Source organism: Protopterus annectens, chromosome 15.part0 (genome assembly GCF_019279795.1).
Source record: "Protopterus annectens isolate FY-2018-M chromosome 15.part0, PAN1.0, whole genome shotgun sequence".
Taxonomy (NCBI): Eukaryota; Metazoa; Chordata; order Ceratodontiformes; family Protopteridae; genus Protopterus; species Protopterus annectens.
This window is the reverse complement of record NC_056749.1, coordinates 5,525,706-5,545,764: the sequence shown is the minus strand read 5'-3', so window position 1 is coordinate 5,545,764 and position 20,059 is coordinate 5,525,706. Positions and strand designations below refer to the sequence as shown.

Sequence of the window (20,059 nt, the reverse complement as noted above, 5' to 3'; positions counted from 1 at the left end):
CAGAGATTTAAGGCCTCAGGCAGCCCCATTGGGTGAGTCACACTCTCCCGAGACCTCCCCAGAATACCCTTCTGAGAGGGCTTCTCAGGAGAAAGCATGCAAGAGGAAGCATCTGGACTCATCAGATGAGTCAGTCATCTCTGACACCGACCTCGATGAGTCGGAAGGATCCCCACTGTTGCCCTCTGAAGATATCTCCTTTGCAGATATCTTAGAAATCCTGAAACAGAGAGGCAGCTGGACATCATCAACCCTTCCGATGAGGAGTCGATATACCTGAAGGCCTTCAGATCTCAACCTTCAGCCTCCTGAGTGTCTCCACCTTTTGATGAACTAATGGAATTGGTTAGTTGGAAGGTGTGGGAGTCACCAGAAACATTGGAACCAGTCCCTTGGTGGCCAAATAAATTTATAACAGCTCCATTAGAGAAAGACTTTCTTACTAAATGCATCCTTGTAGATGCTATAGTGGTGGCAGCAGTCACCAAGAAGGAACACTCTCAAACGTCATCTGTTCATCCACCCAACAAGGAGTCTCGAACAATGGACAGCTATGGGAAGTGTATTTTTTTGTCAGTGACTTTTACCTTCAGATTACTGAACTACCTTACGCACTTCACTAGGCTGCAAAGAGATGATCTGACGGAGTTAGGAGATGCTCTCTAAGGTTCACTAGCTGCAGGGAGTGTCAGACAAAGTGACCTCACCTAAACTCCGTAGTTAACTCCTCCATGAAGTTGATTTCTTATGCAGTGGATGGAGTGAGCAGGGCAGCGCGTTCAGGAGTTTCCCTTAGGAGACACTCCTTCATGCATTTGTGTAATTTTGCAGAACCCTTTAAGTCTACCTTTGTCATCAACCCTTTCAATGGTTCCTCACTCTTTGGACCAAAAGTCAAAGACACACTCACCAGATGCAAGTAAGAAGGTAAAACTCTCTCTGCCGTGGGGGTGCATTTTTCTGTACCTTCCAGGCCCTATCTCAAGGGTCAGAAGGGGGGAAAATGTGGTTCAAAAAATCCCAGGGAGTTTTTCCGGATGCACAAGTTGAATCCTCCCCCAGGGGCAGAGGGCTGTTTATAATGGTAGACATTCACGAGGCATAGGGGGTCCACAAAACCAAGGTGACTGTGATTCCTTTTGCGGCCAACCCTTCCAGCGCTCCTGAAAGGAGGCCCGTCTGTCCTACTCTGGAGGCAGTCGTGGGGTGACTATCTTTGTACCCAGAAGCCTGGTGAGATATCACAAAAGACAAGTGGGTACAAAATATAATATCCAGAGGTTATTCCATTCCCTTTTGCCTTCCCGTCCTAAAACTCAGAAGAATCTCAGACGTTCCACCCAGTCAAAGGGAACAAGCAACTATAGAGATTCAAACGTTGCTAGACAAGAGTCATCTAAGAATTCCCACGCAGACCAAATAGGATTCAGAACTTAGTCGAGATTTTTTTAGTGCCAAAAAGAACAGGGGACTGGAGAACAATATTGGATCTCAGCAAACTAAATGAATCTGTAAAGAAGTCCAAGTTCTGAATGGTAACGCTGCAGTTGATTCTTCCCTTTTAAGACTAAAATAATTGGATGTGCTCAATAGACCTCCAAGATGCCTACTACCACATAATAATGGACAGACCATCAAGGAGTCATCTATGCTTCTGGCAAGGAGTCATCTGTGCTTCTGGCTGGGAGCCAGTCATTACCAATTCTAAGCTTTGCCCTTTGGCATCACTACAACCCCCAGAGTGTTCACCAAATGCATGGGCAGTAGTCACGGCTCACTTGAGACGACTGGGATTCCAAGTGTTTCCGTATCTTGATGACTGGCTCCTGACTGCCACCACCAAGCATCTACTACAACAGTCAAGAGATTCCACCTTGGATATCTGTTCTCAACTGGGGATAACAATCAATTCAGGAAAATCTGCCTTGTTGCCATGTCAGCATATTACCTTCATAGGAGCAGAAATATACACTGTCTCTATGATGATAGTAAGAGTTTTTGCACACAGACAACAGATTACCTCCTGCCAAAGACAAAGGTAGCAGTGAAAACAGTTCTGAAAGTCCTAGGAACCATGGCAGCAGCCATAACACTAGTCCCTGTAGCCAGGATGCACATGAGAATTCTTCAGTGGCTCCTTTTTTCTCATTGGTCCTTACAACAACTTCCCATGTCTCACCAGATCAGGATTACGGAGTCATGCAAGAAAGACCTAAGATGGTGGCTCCTTTCCAGTCAAGTCACGTTAGGTCGACCTTTTACCCCACAACAACCTCTGGCAACTGTGACCATGGACACATCCCAGATAGGGTGGGGGGGGCATTATCTGGGGAGGACAGAAGGAACATGGCAGGAACACGAGACCCATTTTCACATCAGTGCTCTAGAGATGAGAGCAGTGCTCTTGATGTTGCAGGCACTTCAGGACTCTCTTCCACTAGGAGCAATTGCAATTCAGTCAGACAATATCGGTGGTTTGGTACATGAACAAGCAAGGAGGAACCAAGTCTTACCCCCTTTGCCGAGAGGCCCTCAGGGTGTGGCAATGGGCAATCTCTTCCCAATGTTTTCTGATAGCAACACACATTGTGGGGAAATCCAAGGCGATAGCGGACAGGCTTTAGCAGAACAATATTGATGCCCCATGAGTGGTCCCTAAAGAAAGAGATAGCGGAAAGGATATTCTGAAAATGGGGCCAACCTTGCTGCGACCTGTTTGCCACTCCCACGAATGCCAAAAGCAATGGCTACTTTTCCCTAATCCCCCCTCCGGGGGAGTCATCAAGGGATACACATGTCCGTGATTGGCCCTCGGGACTACTTTATGCCTTCCCACCATTTCCCCTAATACCCAAACTCAGAAAGCCTACTTGTTTGGAAAGCAGGATAATTCTCATCGTTCCATACTGGCCTCGACAGATTTGGTTTACTTTTCTCTGACCTCACCTTCATGAGGAACCCTGGACTCTGGACCCAGTCCTAGACCTTCTAACTCAGATGTTGGGAACGTTCCACCCCTCTCTCCAAACCTTCAAGTTGACAGCATGTCTACTCCAGTTCCCAGCTTAGTCAGGCTTCACAATTTTATGCCAGTAGTTAAACACATCGTGGTATCCTCAAACAAGACTACAAAGAGGAAGTTATACTCTAGTAAATGGAAAAGGTTCTCATTCTGGGCACACAGTAAAAACATTGACCTCTTTTCTGCCCCTACCACTTCTGTTCTTCAGTTCCTATCAGAGCTTTTTCAGCAAGGTTCAGCCGCAACTACTATTAAGGTGCAGTTAGCTGCAATCTCTAATTATCACATAGGTGACGGAACTTTGAACCTGATGTCACACAGGTAGCCAAGGCGATAGCGAACAGGCTTTAGCAGAGCAATATTGATGCCCCATGAGTGGTCCCTAAAGAAAGAGATAGCGGAAAGGATATTCTGAAAATGGGGCCAACCTTGCTGCGACCTGTTTGCCACTCCCACAAATGCCAAAAGCAATGGCTACATCTCCCTAATCCCTCCTCCGGGGGAGTCATCAAGGGATACACTTGTCCGAGTTATGTAAAGCGTTCTTGAAAGGTACCTGCTTATTAAGATCTCCCTTTAAAGACCCTCTTTCACCATGGGACTTGAATTTTGTGCTAACATGTCTGACCTTGCCTCCTTTTGAGCCCTCATCAGTTGGTGACCTCAAATTTCTGTCCTGGAAAACAATTTTCTTACATGCTATTACCTCTGTAAGGAGAGTTTCAGAATTGCAAGCTTTATCAATCAAACATCCTTATTTGATATTCCATAGAGATAGAGTATCTCTCTGTACCAGCCCATCAGTCTTTACCTAAAGTGTGTTCTCAGAATAACTTAAATCAATCCATTGACCTGCCAGTGTTCTTTCCTAATCATGGCAACAAGGCAGAATACAAACTACACCAGCTAGATGTGCATAGACAACTTTGTTTCTATTTACATAGAACCAAAGATTTCAGGATGTCTGATCAATTGTTCATTTCCTTTTTAGACGTCAAAAAACGCATGCCAGTCCCTGTTAAGTTTCACTATCTAGCTAGCTTTCAAATTGTATTACCTTTATTTACATTTTTAATAACAGACAACTACCATTCAAAGTCAAAGGTCATTCTACTAGGGCCATGGCTACGTCATCTGCTTATCGAGCTAGGCTATCTATGGACAGTGCCACTGCTACATGGGCAAAACCTCACACCTTCATTACTCATTACAAAGGGGATTTGGCCTCCAGGGACAGGGCATCCTTTGGTTCCACTGTGCTGAAAAGTGTGCTCCCATGAGCCACCCAGGGATTATGGTGCTAGGGACACTTTCCCAACCATTAAGAATGAAGGCAGGCTAGGACAACATAACATAAAGAAGTTATGTACTCACCATAACTTTCCATGTTTGTTGTCCATCTCGTCATTCATTTTTACGATCCCTCCCACCTTCCCCCTGCCTAGGGATTCTAGTGGACCTAGAAGAATCTCCTCCTTGAGCAAGGAGCTCCTCTTAACTTTCTTTCTTTATTCATCAGTATCCTTTTTTATGGGGCTAGTGTACAAATATAATTAGGGTTAGCGGCAAACAAGATCTGGGGAACCACGCACTGCATGATGGGATAGGTGTTCAGCCACGAGCGAAGTAAAAAACTTCTAGCTATAGTATGCGGCCGAGTCAGAGCCGAGGATTGGCTCTGAACCCAACCAGTAAGAATGAATGATGAGATGGACAACAAACATGGAACGTTGTGAGTACATAACTTCTTTTTCTGTTAGCACTGCAGGCCAGATCAGGTTAGGAAAGGCAACAAAGTAGCAAAGTTCCTGGGAAACTTTGCTTAGAGTAAAGCTGCATAGTCCTTATACTTATCTGTCTGCCCTTGTTTCTTTGGAGCTTAAGACATTTGGTATGCGTCTTGACTATATTGTTTGTTACCTTCATTTTGACTACTGAAACAAGCATGAATGATTTAGGAGTGGAGAACCCCAGCCTCACTTTTCTTTCTTATTTCAGAGTATTTTGTTCAGCTACAGAGATTTCTGCAACATTACACAGAATCAGCAAAACGGATGGGAGCCGAAGGCAGGCGGGTAAGGTTAAGACACTGTCTCCTCCTTTTGCTTAGTTTAGAAGTACTATTATATCATGCACATGTGCTTTTCCACGAGATGTAAGTGATCAAATTTCATTTAGCTGCCATAAAGTCAGAACATGAAATTCACTGTGTCTCATGCTACCCTTAATTCTCCATTGTTTTGTTTATGCATTATTTAACCTTCGAAGTGTGGAGCATGCAGAAGAACACTTAGATGTAGGATGATTCATTGACAGAAGGTCATGTGGATGATGTTTGTCTTGAAAACAATGCATTTTACAAAAAACTTTGTAAGCAGCTTTTATGGGTCTTTGAACCCCTTCATTTCTAAGCAGGGGATTCTTGCCCCTACATCCTTACTATTAAATAGCTCTCCAATTGCTGATTTGAAGGGTAAAGGGAAATGTCTTATCCATTTGCAGTAACCCTGCACAGCAAAGCAAGATGTGACATAGTGACTGAAAACTGCAAGTCCCTCAGTTTTGTGTTAGTTACCCTACACTACATAAAAGTTTAAATGTATTTATAGGTATCTTCCAGCAGATCATACTCTTGGCATATATCTGTAACTGCAGGGAATAAAACAGACATCATATTTTCAGTAGTTCTTTCGATTACCACTCCTTGAAGTTGATTTGTGTAATATAAAGGGAAATCTTACTACATTATCCTCTGTTCTCCACGTGGAACAGGGAACATAGTACTTCCTACAGGTCTTCTCATTTTCTGCACATTTTTCTTGAGTTTTCCATTGGGAATGTCTAGTTCATTCTGCAGTTCCTCTGCATCCAGACTTCATTTCCAGGAGGTGCAGTAGTAACCATCAGATTCACTGCTTATTCAGTATGGGCCCTCATTATGGTATCTGGAATTGTCCTGTATGCCTTAGAGTTAACCCAGTAACTTTAAGGCAGTTAAGCCATTTTCTCATTTCTTATCTGCTTCAAGAGAAGGATGGCACCCTGCCTTAGTCTTTTGTCTCCTAATCTGTTTAAAATGAAAGTCTAGTAAGACTTTAGGAGGCAGCAAGAAGCCGGTAGGACAATTTCCTGATATGCAGGAGGAAAAACAAGAGAAGGGGAAATCGTACTAAGGGGGCTTCTTCCGTCACGTAGAGCTGCAGCAGCAGCAGTTAGAAGTCCTTTGACAGGGACAAACAAACACACTGTGATCCTACCTTGAGAAGCACCAGAATGAAGCTAGGAAATGTAAGTCTGGACCTTGCTGGTACAGCAGTCAGCTACCACTTTTTCTTATTCACTAGGTGTGAGAGGATTTTTTTTTATTAAAATTTGATTAAACCTGTCAGCATTATGGTACTATCTCATAACCCCCAAAGAGTACATCTATATAGGGTAATAAATCTTAAGTAACCTTCAGTATGCTGATAGGACATCCAAGGTGGCTGCACACTGATCAGCAGCTGTCCCAGCCTGAAAAAAAAACTGTGAAAAAAGGGGTCACTGATTAGTAATTATACAGCCTGGATGCCAGACAAAGACATTTGGAGAATGTGAAAGAATAACAACCAGAAAAGGAAAAGATAAAACTCTAGTTGGAAGGAATCTTGCAGCTATTCAGTAAAAAGAAGACTGTTTCAGTTTTGGTACAGGAGATGACTTCCAGTAATTTAGAAGAGCAAGTCAAATGCACTTAGCATTTAAATTAAAAAACTGAAAGAATATATCAACTCAAAGTCAGAGAAAAAAGAAGAAGCTATAACTAGCTATTCAGATGCCCTGATGAAACAGCAGACATCAGAAGTTGACATAAAGACATGAGGCTTCTCAAAATGGCTTTTTCAAAATATAGCAGTGCTAAGAGACAGAGCCTGAAGATAAAAATTAGATTTTCTGCTGTGTCAGAGAAACTGTAAGGAACAAACTGTATTCATTTTATGAAAGTACATATAAGTAATAGGCTGGTGTTCCCCATCTGGAATGGTTAATTGAGATGCCAAATGTTGTGTATGCTCCAAACCTAGCCATGAGAAACCAGCCAAGAAATACATTAATGAAGATTGTCATGCCAGCAGAAACAGTTACTCCTGACAAATATGGCAGAAAGGAAAACTATTAAAAACTGGTGACAAAAGAGTATTTGTGGCAAAAGATTATGTACTGTGTACCAGATAAAAGATAATTAAATTGATCTCAGCAGTCAGGAGATGCCGAGAGATAGGAGTGATTTATCCAACCAAGAGTGATCTAGTAAGTAAAAGAGGGCTGTGCTTCACATTCTTCTTACAGCAAAGCATATAGACTGACTTTGGCAATGAAATCTTTTGCATTGTTCAAAAGGAAAATGCTTGAGAGACTGAAAAAAACACAGGAGATGACTAGAAAGACTCAAGTGTACCGCGGACTGTAACAAGAAGCTGGTGTTGGGAAATGGAAGTGCTCAGAAAAAATATGAGTAGCACTAAAATTACTGATTTAAATAGGAAACTGTAAAGCAGCCATACCATATTGTATGTAGGTACAGGCCTGCAATATGGCTTTGCTAGAAAAAGTGACTGCAAAAGACTGATTTTGTTAACGTTGTTAAATTTGTGGGTGAACTATAAAGAATATACCCCACTGAGTCTACTTCAAAGTATCAAAAGCCCACAATATGGAAGAGCAAATTGTCGAGATGAAAGCATCAAAACCTCACTTTGGCAAATGATCAGATCAGTGAATCCATTACCAGAGTAAGCAACCACTCATACCACAATTAATGAAAATGAAACCATACCATCCCCAACCCACTAAAGTGAGGGTCTATGCCCCCACACCCCCTATCTAAATATACCTTCCAAGATGGCTGCACACTGTGTAACAGCTTGTTTTTAGCTCTCCCAGTGTGAAAACAAAAACTCAGCAGAGAAGGACAGTAGACATGTATTTATAGGTAAATTTCAGTAACTGGCAAGTAAGTGCACTGCCTGGATGACAGTCATGAAGAAATAAAGAACACCTGGAAAAAAATTAGCTACAAAAAGTGAGGAAGAAACACTGACTGGGGAAAGTTCTGCAGCTGTTCAGCAAAAAGCAATGCAACCTTCAGACATGATTTCCAGTATCCTTAAAGAAGATACAAGACAGCTGCATACAGACCTGATGGAGTATATCAGTTTATCAATACAAACAACAAAAGGCTGGAAAAAATGGATGAAGCTTTAAACAGATATTAAGATGAGATGATAAAACTGCAAAAGTCAGAGGCTGAAATGAAAAGGCTAGCTGAATATGAGACTGCTCAGGAAGAGATGTTTCAAAAAAATAATAGAATCAGAGGACACAGTACACATGGAAAGCCTGAGACTTTCAGTTGTGCCAGAGAAGCTGGAAGGAACAGACTGCCTTAATTTTATGAAAGCATAAGTAAGCAACTGGACTGGTATTCCACAGCATGAGTTGTTAGTTGAAAGGGCACATCATGTGTATGCCCCAAACTGGCTATAAGAAAGCAACCTAGACCTTTAAAAGTAAAGATGCAATCCCACCAGCAGAAGGAGTTGATTCTGACAAAACTGTGTCAGAAGGACAAAATACTAAAAACAGGAGACAGCAGAGTGTTTGTGGAGAATTATTACTCGCTGTACACCAGGCAGAAGAGTAAATTCATTCCACTATTCAGCGAATGTCAACAGACGGGTGTGGGATTCAAACTGCTGTATCCAGCTATCTTTAAATTATTCTTCCCTGGAGGGACAAATAATTTTTTGATGAAGTGCATGTTAAGGAGGAAATACAGAAGTTTGTCTAACAAAAAGTGAGCTGTGAAATGGAAGGATATTCTATTTCTTGTTGTTCTGGTAAGAAAGACTACAGGGAGACTGTACCTGTGAAACCTTTTCCATTATTTCAGCGGAAAATGTTAGAGAGAAAGAAGGGAGCATGAGAGTTAACTAGAAGAATCAAGAGTACATTAGAAATGAAGCAGAGACTGGACTTGGGTGATGGAGAAGAACAGTAATAAATCCAGTAACTCAATGAGGGATTACAATGCAATAATTATATTTTGAAATATGACAAGAAAATCTAGAAATATTAGATTTTTTCAAAATTTCTTCGATTTGTGGGGGACTTTAAAGTATATGCCCTACTTCATGTCATTGATGTTTAGAAAAATACTTTGGGGAGGGGAAGAGAGGAGAGAAAGCTAACTAAGTAAAGAAAATTTAATTTCTTAATAGTACAGTATTTGTGGTGCATGGTTTTCTTTGAATGCTATTTTAAGTGTAATGGGGATTGTAAACAGTTGCTGCTACTTTTCGTTTTCTCCCCTCTTCACTCTTTCATGTTTTGAAAACTATAGGCAATGCAGTGTAAAAAAAAAACTGGTGCTTTTTTCATTCTTCCATTAGGAAACTACTGTCTTAAGGACCTTATATTGATTAGTTTAAAGAGAGAGCAAGTAAATGGAAAAGAATATTGAATATTATGAGGCTTTTTTTTTCAAGCAAATACATGTGTACTTGGTAGCAATTCTGCAGCTGTTCCTCATGTTTCCATGGAAACAGTCTGATAAAGAAAAACTGGCTGTCTGGTTCTCTTGTCTCCATGGAGACAATCTGATAAAGAGAAACTTGAGACAGTCTGGTGGAAGGGGATTGGCTGAGGGAAAAGAAAAAAAAAAGAGAAATTGGCTAGGACATAATGTTTTCTGAAAGCAATCAGGGTTTTTCCCTGCTGGGAATGCTTTAAAGATAAGAGAAAACCACTTAGACTTGAAGTAACGTTTTCTCAGTTTTTTAATGCAATGAGGACACTAATATAAACAGGTGGTTTTGTTTCCCCCCGTCTTTTTCTTTGTTCAGTTTTAACAAATGTAGGTACTGCAATGTAAAAAGAGGGAAAGAGGAGAAGTGGGGGAGAGATGAAACGTCTGATTAAGAGAGTATGACAAAAAATCAGTGTGCGTGTTCCCATGTCTGCATGTGGAAATGACTGGGTTAAGATCATAGGCATTGTCCAGTAACACGTTTATTAGAAAGCATGTAAATGAAAAAGAATATTGAATGTTATAAGGCTTTTTTTTCTGGTAAACAAGGTACCCTTAGCAGTTTTGTGTCTGCTTTGCATGTCACCAGAAAACAATTTGATAGAGAAATGGCTTGGAGAAAGTGTTTACTGAAAGTATTCAAGTGTTTTCTCAGTAGGGAGACTGTAAAGCTTGAGAAAATCAAATAGCACTTACTAATAAATAACACAGGCTGTACCATGCATCTCAGTATGACTAACCTTTCTTTTTTGTTAACTCTAGCTTGTCTGTGTGGCTATCAACTTAGAACTGTTGTTATTAGGAAGCAAAAACTTCAATATTTGAATATTACATAGTTTTGTTTGTTATTATTAAGTTAATAGGTTTTAGAGGGGTTGTTTGTTCTGTTTGAGGGCTTTCAAAAAGTTATGTAATATGTGGTATTGACTCAAATGGATATGACAAGAAACAACTGTATAAAAGACCAACCTGATGAACAGTGTATGCATGTAACATAAAAGTTAGAACTAGACATTTAAGAAAAAGCAGTTATATATAAAAGGTGGTAACAATAACTATATAAGAAAATTATGCTTTCTGTAACGTCTTTCAATCTGAATGGGATTAGTGAACTATATTAAAAAATGTGGGGGGTTGGCATGATGGTTAAGGTGTTTGCCTTACAAACACAAGGTGCAGGGTTTGATTCTCACATGGGGTAATTGGCTAGCCTTAAAATGGCCCACAAGGGTGGTTAGCCTAGTACTAATCTATGAACCTATGTAGAGTGCAAATAGCTATATTACAGGAGAGATGCCTGGAAAGAACTGAACATATGAATTTGATAAAGAAAGGTTTTCAGGATGGTTATTCAACAGAATATTTGAGCCAAATGAAAAGAGGAGTTACTAATATTAATTGCAAGAGTAGCACCAATAGAGGTAGAAGAGGGAAAAAAAGGTAATAATGGAAGATATATTATGCTAAGGGGCTACTGGCAAGGGAGGAAGATTACACTGGCATGCATTTACATTCCACCTAAAACTGCTATAATGGAGTTTAAAACAATTCTGGGAGAAATAATCAGCGTTTAGCAATATTACTTGCAGGTGGAGACTAGAATTTGGTTTGCAACAGTGAAGATATGTCTGGTGGGCTTAGAAGGGAAAATATAACAAAGAAGGGTAGATTTTTGAAGAATTTTATAAAAATGTTAGTGTGCGAGATGTGAATTCAGTAGCAGGAGTTCAGAGTGAATTTACTTATTATTCTCCAAGATAAAAAAATGGGCTATGCTAGATAGAATTTATATCTCACAGGAACATGTGCATTTAATTGAAGGTCTTGAAACACACCCGATAAGTGTTTCAGATCATGCGCCATTAATAACTAAAATAAAAATGCAAGGTAATGAAATAAAAATGAGACACTGGTGCTTTCCCTCCTACCAGCTGAAAAGAGAGGAATTTGAGGAATGGGTTTTTGAATGAATTCAGGAACTACTAGAGAATATAGAAATTCCTTCTGGAACTATAGCGAGTAAGTGGGTTAAAATTAAAGTGGAGTTTTTAAAACTAGGGTGGAAATAAAGGAGAGAGAGATATGGCTAAGAAGTAACAAGAATTATATAGAGGGACTGACAAATGTTAAAGCATTGCAAAATAGGAGGAGTCTCTCATAACAAGAAAATGAGCAACTGCAGAATGCTAAACAGAAAATAAGGGATTACCTCAATAATATGCACTAGTTTAGAAAGAGTGCTGTTAAGTATGTTTTTTGATAGTAATTCTAGCGCACAAATACTTTTAGCACAACAACTCCAGCAACAGAAACTGGAAAGGGCTGTCACGAAGCTTAGGGAGCCTGTAACAAGAAAGATAACAATAGATCCTGTCGAAGTATTAGAAATATTTTGAAAATTTTATGAAAGTTTGTATAAAACAAAAAAATATGGAAATCAAGATAAGATACAGATGGAAATGTTTATGGAAGAATTAAATATGCCAAGGTCAGAGGTAGATGAGGATCAATTACTAACAGGATAGGAAGAGATGAGATAAAATGGCTATGTGTAACAAATCTACAGGAAAGTTCCCAGGAATAGATGGCACTCCTGTGGAAGTTTGGAAGCTAGGAGGGGAAAAAACTGAAAGATCTGGAAGGTTTTGTTTAACCGTATTTTAAGAGGAGGAGAAGTACCAGCATCCTGGAAGAAGGCGGTGGTAACAGTAATACCTAAAAGAGTGTAAAGGTCGATTGGCTCCAGTTTCATACAGGCCCATTTCAATACTAAACCATGATTATAAAGTGTTTGTCTATAAAGGCTAAAAGAATGGCAAAAGTGATACCAAAATTGATAGATATGGATCAATGTAGATTTGTGAAGGGGAGGCAAACATTTGACAATATTAACAGAACATTGATGATCCAGAGGGAAGCATAATGTAAGAAAATGCCACTGTTATTGGTCGGTCTTTTTGCAGAGAAAGCATTTGACAGAGTAGACTGGGTCCTCATGAGCAGGGTAATGGAAGCATTGGTTTCCCCCTAATACAATTATAAGGTTGATTAGGAGCATATATGAGGGATCAGAGGTGAAAATTAAAGTGGGTGGGGACCACTCTGATAACTTCTGCTTGAATAGAGGAACCAGGCAGGGTTGTCTGCTTTCCCCTTTGTTGTTTGCATTATATTTAGAACCATTGGCAAAGAAAATAAAAGACTCAGAAATTCAAGGATATAACTGGTATTGTAATCAGGAAAAGCAGGCTCTATTTGCAGATGATATTATTTTAGACACGACAAAACCAGAGACAGAGACATTACAGTGTTGTTTAACATTTTAAGACTGTTTCAAATCTTCCAGGCATACAAAATTAATGAAGCTAAACAAAGGCAATAGCAGTAAATTATGTACCTACACACGGATTTGTCCAGCAATGTCCATATTTATGGGGACATGATAAAATGAAGTATTTAGGGGTATGGATTACAAATGACTTTGTTGTGGCAGCTAAGGATATATGGGAAGAGACTAAAAAGAAGATAATACATAAACTGAGAAACTGGAAGCTTTGTTATGTGGATATGGTTACTAAGATACAAGCAATTAAAATGTTTTTAGTCCCGTTAGTCTTGTACACAGATCAGGCATATTTTTAGTAAGTAGAGGAGAAGCTGTGGATAGCAATTAAAAAAGATTTAAAATATTTTGTCTGGGAAGGGAAGACAACAAGGGTCAAGTGGGATAAGATGATGCTTCCAATAGAACAAGGCAGACTAGGATTACCCAATTTGAGGGGGTATTTTAGAGCAACACAGTTAAGGCTCTTATACATAGCACAAGCAGAAAACTATAATTCAAAGTGGAAAGGAATGATGATGATACAAGGGGAAGCTCAAGAAATAAGGAGAGATTGGGATTTTGGATGCAGACTTTTAAGGAGAACAACAAAAATCATGCAGAGTATTATATTCATAAAATAGCAGGGAGTATTTATTTATTTTTATTTATTGAACATTTGTTTACTGGGAAATTCCAACTTGGAATGAAGCCAATTTTCAGCGTAGGCCCAGGGAGAAACACTCCTGACGTATGTCTTTGTGATGGGAGCATCCAGAGGAAACGCACATGAACACAGGGATGACATGCAGACTCAACACAGAAGGCACCCCAGCTGGGAATTGAACCAGAGAACCTCTTACTGTGAGGTGACAATGCTACCGCTGCACCACTGTGCTGTCCAACTGTGCAGTAGTATTCTAACAACTAAACCAGCACGAAAATGGAGAAAAGAGATTTTGCTGATAGGGATGACTGTGGTTAGGGATACAGATAATAGGAAAGAGAGGGCTGGAATTTACTGGGGAAACTGGCAAAAGAACCAAGGTATTGGGAGTACATAACTAGAAAGGTAGGTGAATGGGAAGAGGCCAAGGTTTATTTGGAATGCAGGTTAGAAAGTGCCTTCCTTATCAAGGATTGATATCCGAGCATAGGCAAAGAGAAAAAAATAGGGGGGTCGTAAATGAAAGGCCAGCACTGGTAGAGTTTTTAATAGAATCTAGAACAGAAGCTGCCATTATAAAAGGAATAATTAGTAGACCATATAAAATATTGCATGATGATTATAAGAATCAATCAGAGGAGGTTTGGTAAGAGAGATTGGATAAGCAGTTCACAAAGAGACAATAGCAGGATATATGTATATCTCCCAAATATGCAACAAAGTCTAGAAGATGCCTGGAAGGGTTTACATAGGTAATTTTGTACCCCAAGTAGACTCCGAGGAATTTTTCCTCAAGTGGATAGCAAATGTTGGAGGTGTGATGGACAAAGAGATGGCTGGAAACATGTTTTTTTGGGAGTGTAATGAGCTGGACAACTTTAGGGATTCCCTGCAAACTGTTCTGTCGGAGGTACGGGGTGAGCAGATTGGATTGACTGGGGAGATGATTTTTTTTAGCTATGATACAGAATTGGAATTGCCTAGAGGTAGTTAAGCCTTGCTGAGTCTGTTTATGGTTGCTGCCAGAAAAGCAATTACTAGAAAATGGAAATCAAAGTGTAGTAGTAGTAGACATAGTAACAGAGATAACTGGAATTGGGATCTTTAGAAAAGAGACAGAGGAAACTGCATAGAAAAAAGGGAATTGTGGGAACAATATGTGCAGAGAAGGAATTAGGTTTAAGAGGCAGGGTTTGAATGAGCCATATACTTAACTGACAATGACTGGATAGATTATAAGTGATGTATAATGTTTGCAGCTGCAGTTGTTTCAGTGGTGTCTGTGATGTATAATGTTTGCAACTAAAGTAGTGTCAATGTTTGTTTTTTATTTATATAAATGTAAGATTGCCTGTGTCATACATGATAATTTAATAAAAAATATTTATTGAAAAAAAAACAGTGGGTCTTGCTGAGCAGAAAAGAAATATACACCTATATGTCAGACTGTATTATAACTGACTACATGTATAAATTGTAACCGAGAATACTGGAATAGAAGAGGTTAAGCTCAGCCCCAGCTAAGTTTTAGAAAAATGTCCTGAAATTAAATTACCTTGTATGCCATAAAGATTTAATCTTACAGTCCTCAGTGCAACCAGAGACAAAATGTCTGTACTAGGAAGTCTTATGTATTATTCTTAGCAGTGAAACTGATTGCTACCCTGGAAGGGTGGAAGTGTTGAAATGTTTTTATGGCTTCCAGATGCTGTAACACATCTTAGCAAAGCTCTGTCTGTGTGTATGGTAACACGTATGTGCAAGATGCTGGTTCACAAAGGGGGTAGTATGGGAACCAGAATTCAGATGACCAGATGTATGTGATGTCATTTTGTAATCCAGGACTGAAATGATATTTTATTTTGGTATTTCCTCTGACTGAAACTGTCGTGTTTATTGTAAATAGATATTCAGTATTTTCATGTTCTTTTGTAACTTATTAAATATTTTTAGACTTTTAATTGTGGCTGGTCTTTTCGAGAATATTTTAACCTTTGAGAGTACTTATATTTTAGTGACACTGTGGCTGCTCATGAAAGCCTTACTGCATTGGCCAAGCACTACTATTGGTATTGGTATTAATTTTACTCAGTATAATTGGGCACCCTTATAACAGCCATAGAGTAGCTGGCTGTGGAGTGTCTTTTGGCAGTGTAACTACCTTATAGTCTGGAGAGAAGGGGGCATAGCTCATAAATCTATGCCAGCCTTTTCCAGGTAGGTGTGTGTGTGTGTGTGTGTGTGTGTGTGTGTGTGTGTGTGTGTGTGTGTGTGTGTGTGTGTGTGTGTGTGTGTGTGTGTGTGTGTGTGTGTGTGTGTGTGTGTGCGCGCGTGTGTGTGCGCGTGTGTGTGTGTGTGCGTGTCAGCTGCTTGGAGCAGGGACTCAGAGCACTGGTTTCACAGAGAGAGTGGTGGAGGACTTGGCTTGGACACTTGGCTGAGGGCTCAACTCTGTAGCTGTACCAGTGGGGAGACACGCACAGGCACAGCCCCTGGACTAAGTGTGTTCCCTGTGTGCTGTTAAGGGAAATTGTACTTGATGCAGAGAGCTGCATCTGGAAATACTGGGTGTATCTATTATTTTTCCAAGTAAATGTCCCTCTCCATTGAGAATAGTGAGGATTCAGGCTCTTTGATTACTGGCCCAGAGTGGGGACGTCACACCCACTTTATGCCAGTAATGTTTAGAAGATGATTGAAGGGAAAGATAGAAACGCTGTAAGGAAAACATTTTTTGTTTTAATAAAATTGGTCTAAGATATTTCATGAGGTAAACTATGTGTTAAATCCGAAAGCAGCTTTGTATAGTGTTCTGTCAAAATATTTTAGAGTGAGGTGGGTTATCTTATCAGTAATTCTTTATATGTGTGTTGTAAGATATGCAGGCTTTTTAACAAGGTGGGACTGTCTAGACAGAAGCAAGGTGAAGTTAATATGATATGGTGAACTTTGGCTGCAGATGTAGGTTGGCATGTAAAAGTGTATTGATCATACTATATGTAGATTTAAGATAATTATATTTATTTTTACAGGGATGGATGCCTAGATTAATGTTGCTTGGTGTAAGCTGTAGATATTTGTTAGCGATTAAACTTTAGAGGTAAGACAGAATGATGAAAGGCATGCAAAATGCCAAGTTTTGAGGCATCTGCAAAGTTACTGGCTTATATTTTTCACATTATCAAATATTCTCCATGGGAGAGAGAAATTTTGCAGGTGGTGACAGGTGCTAGGAAAGTCACTACATAATATTCTGAGTGAATTTAGCAAAAATTGTTTTATGCATGTGCAAAGCTGTTAACTTATTTTCTATCATTGTTGGCTGCTTTTACTTGGAAATGAACTGTCTAAAGGTGCAAGAAATTAATCCTGAGAGTTATGAGCACTCTTTTCTGAATAAGTAACATTTAAAGATATAGGGAAAAGCAGGTCACTGAAAAGTAAATAAACGTTTGAAACTGTGAGAAGTTAATAAGAAATTGAAGCCTCCCACGCAGCCTTATTATTTTAATGTTTTTAACAAAGCAGTTTACAATTTAGTTAATTTATTTAAAGGTAGCCATTGCACATTTTTCTTTGGGCTCAAAGTTAATATTCTCTGAAAACCTGCAAGCTGTTTATCACATCTGGGAGAGGCATAGAAATAAGAAATGGACAGGTAGCATTCAGTTTAATTGGGAGCACAGGCTATACATTGCACTTTGGCATGGGAAGCCTTACTTTTAGATTAAGTAATGCCTGTGGATGCAGCCATCAGTTTGGAGCAGTTGTGTCTGTATGGAGGGGTAAATTTCATTTGATGAAAATGTGCATACTTTTGTTTGTTTATTCTAACTGAAAATGGAATGGGGATTTCTGAAAATGTATTTTTAAGTGTTTTCATTTAAGTAAAAAATCTTTAAAATGTGACATAGGTTTAAATGGAGATGAGAAAAAGCAACTGCATAAAAAAATCAACCTGCCAGATATTAGTGTGTGCATGTAAGCTTGAAATTGGAAGTCTTTTGGCTTTTCCTGGTTATGGGGTCGCCACAGCGGAACTCCGGTCCGCTAATGATTGGCAGTGGATTTTACAGTGCCGAGTTGCCAGCCCGACACCCAACCTTGAAAGAAGGCACACCCCTTTATGCACGCACCTACCTGCATGTCTTTAAACATTATATGACCGCGGGGAGGATATGCAGACTCCACACAGAAGGCGCTCCAGACGAGAATCGTATGGGAGAACCTCTTGCTGTAAAAGCTTGAAATTGGAAGTATGCATTCAAAAGAACTGTCATGTAATAGGTAGGAGTAATAGCTTTCTGCCATACTGGTTACTTTGTCCATGTTATGATAGAATGTATATGGCTTTATAGATACGGAAAAAAAGTAGAGAGTATTGAATTATGTTAAGAAATATATGGTGCATATGGATAGAAGTGAGCATATGAATTTGACAATAAAATGATTTCAGGATGGACATTCAGCAGAATATCAGGTACAAAAACAGGAAGTAGTACTGATTGTGAGAGGGGATATAACCGTGACAAAAGAGGGGGGAAAAGATGATAATGGTAGATTTGTGGTATCAAGGGGCTATTGGCAGGAGAGGAAAATTATGCTGACATGTATTTAGGTTCCACCAAAGACTGTTATGAAGCTTAAGAAACATTTGGGAGAAATAGTCAGCTTTCAGTAGGGAATATCATTTATGGGTGTCATAGCCGGCCTTAGGCATCGACCAACTAGGCGGCTGCCTAGGGCGCCACTCTAGTAGGGGCACTTTTTTCAGTATTTATCTGGTGTAGGTAGACCAGGATAGGGGCACGGGGGGGGGTCATGGAGCCCCTTTTGCCTAGGGCACCAGTTGACCTAAGGCCACTCCTGATGGGTGTGGACTAGAACTTGATTTTCAACAATGAGGATGTATCTGTGGGAATCTGTGGGACCTCGAAGGGAAAATCTATCAAATGAGGGGTAGATTTCTGAAGAAATCTATGAAAATATGTGGTGTAAAAGATGTGGATTCAGTAGTTGGAAATTGGACAGAATTTACATATTCCCCAAGGTACAATAACTGGGGTATACTGGATAGAATTTGTATTTCAGATAAGCAGTGGATAATGAGGGAAAATGAGATACTGGTGCTTCTCTGCCTATCCTGTTGAAAAATAGGAATTTAAAGACTGGATAATTTAAATTATTCAAGCGTTTTTAAGGAAGATAGACATGTCTTTAGAAGGGACTTCTAGTGAGTGGGATGAAATGAAAAATGGAGTTTAAACATAAGGTAGAAATAAGAGCTATAGCTATGGTTAAGAAGGAATGGAAATTATGTAGAGGGGCTGATAGAGGTTTACATTTTTCATAAGGGGAGTCTCACTCACAGAACAAGAAGCGGAGCAACTGCAGAGTCCTAAAAGAAAAGAAAGAAAGTACTTAGATAAAAGCGTGAGTTTATAAATGTTGCTGTTAAGCAACTGTTCTGTTTTCAGAACAACTCTAGAGCATAAAAGCCTTTGGCAGAATCACTTAGGCAACAGAAAGAAGAAAGGGTTGTCACCAAATTTAGGGAGACTATGACAAGAAAAATAACGAGAAATTCTTTAGAGGTATTAAAGCTATTTTAAAGCAAGAGAATGTGGCAACCAAGCAAAAGCACAAATGAAATATTTATGGAAGACTTAATTATGCCAAGGTTAGAGGAAGATGAAAGAGATGAAGCATAACAATGTTGGTGTCCTTCCATTGCACTGTTGCAGTAATTTTCACATAAGGGATCCCCTGCCAAGGGCAGCTTGATGTCTGGCCAGTGTACCAAAGCCTTTAGATTGTTAATGATAAGCCATGTGTCACACGTATGCTCCCCGCGCTAGGCGTAGTGCATAAAGGTGACGGATGTATTATCCTCAGAACTTCTTTGACGCCATCTTTGATTGTCTGTCGGATCACTTTAGTCGTTGCTGGTTTCAAAGGGTAAGGGATTTTATTCCAGAATGTTTTGGTCCCCAGGAAAGAGTGCAGTTGGAGACCCATTCTGGATCTTTCTCACATTCCTGAAGGTTCCTTCCTTTCGAATGCTATGCCTTCACACTTACTTTTATGGTTTCTCTTGATCTTAAGGATTCCTACCGCCATATCCTTAGTCATCCCCTTTTCTGGAAGTTTTTGTGTTTCTCTGTTGCTTTTTGGCATTTTCAATTATCTGCTTTGCCTTTTGGCCTGTTTACTGCCCCAAGGGTATTCACCAAATGCCTAGCTCCTAAGATTGCTTTTTGCAGGCTCAAGGGCATTCAGGTCTTTCTTTATGTAGATGACCTCCTTATTCACGCCTCCTCTCAAGAGGTTCTTTTACAGCACCTTCAGTGGGTTATCACTGTGTTGCAGAGTTTGGGGTTCACTGTAAATTTTCAAAAGTCCTGCCTGGTCTCCATCATGGGGATCATGTTTTTCTGGGATGCAGGATCCAGACTGTTCCTATGCTAGCATCCTTGCCTC

The 20,059-nt window shown here is 39.8% G+C and overlaps 1 protein-coding gene across 1 annotated transcript in view; it reads left to right on the top strand.

Annotated features, from left to right (window-relative positions):
* Nucleotides 1-20,059, top strand: part of CC2D1A (coiled-coil and C2 domain containing 1A) — a 3,016,164-nt gene that overhangs the window by 2,915,516 nt on the left and 80,589 nt on the right. Inside the window, exon 28 of the mRNA XM_044057686.1 lies at nt 5,021-5,097. Coding sequence (XP_043913621.1) covers nt 5,021-5,097 — 77 coding nt within the window. The remainder of the gene's footprint in view (nt 1-5,020; nt 5,098-20,059) is intronic.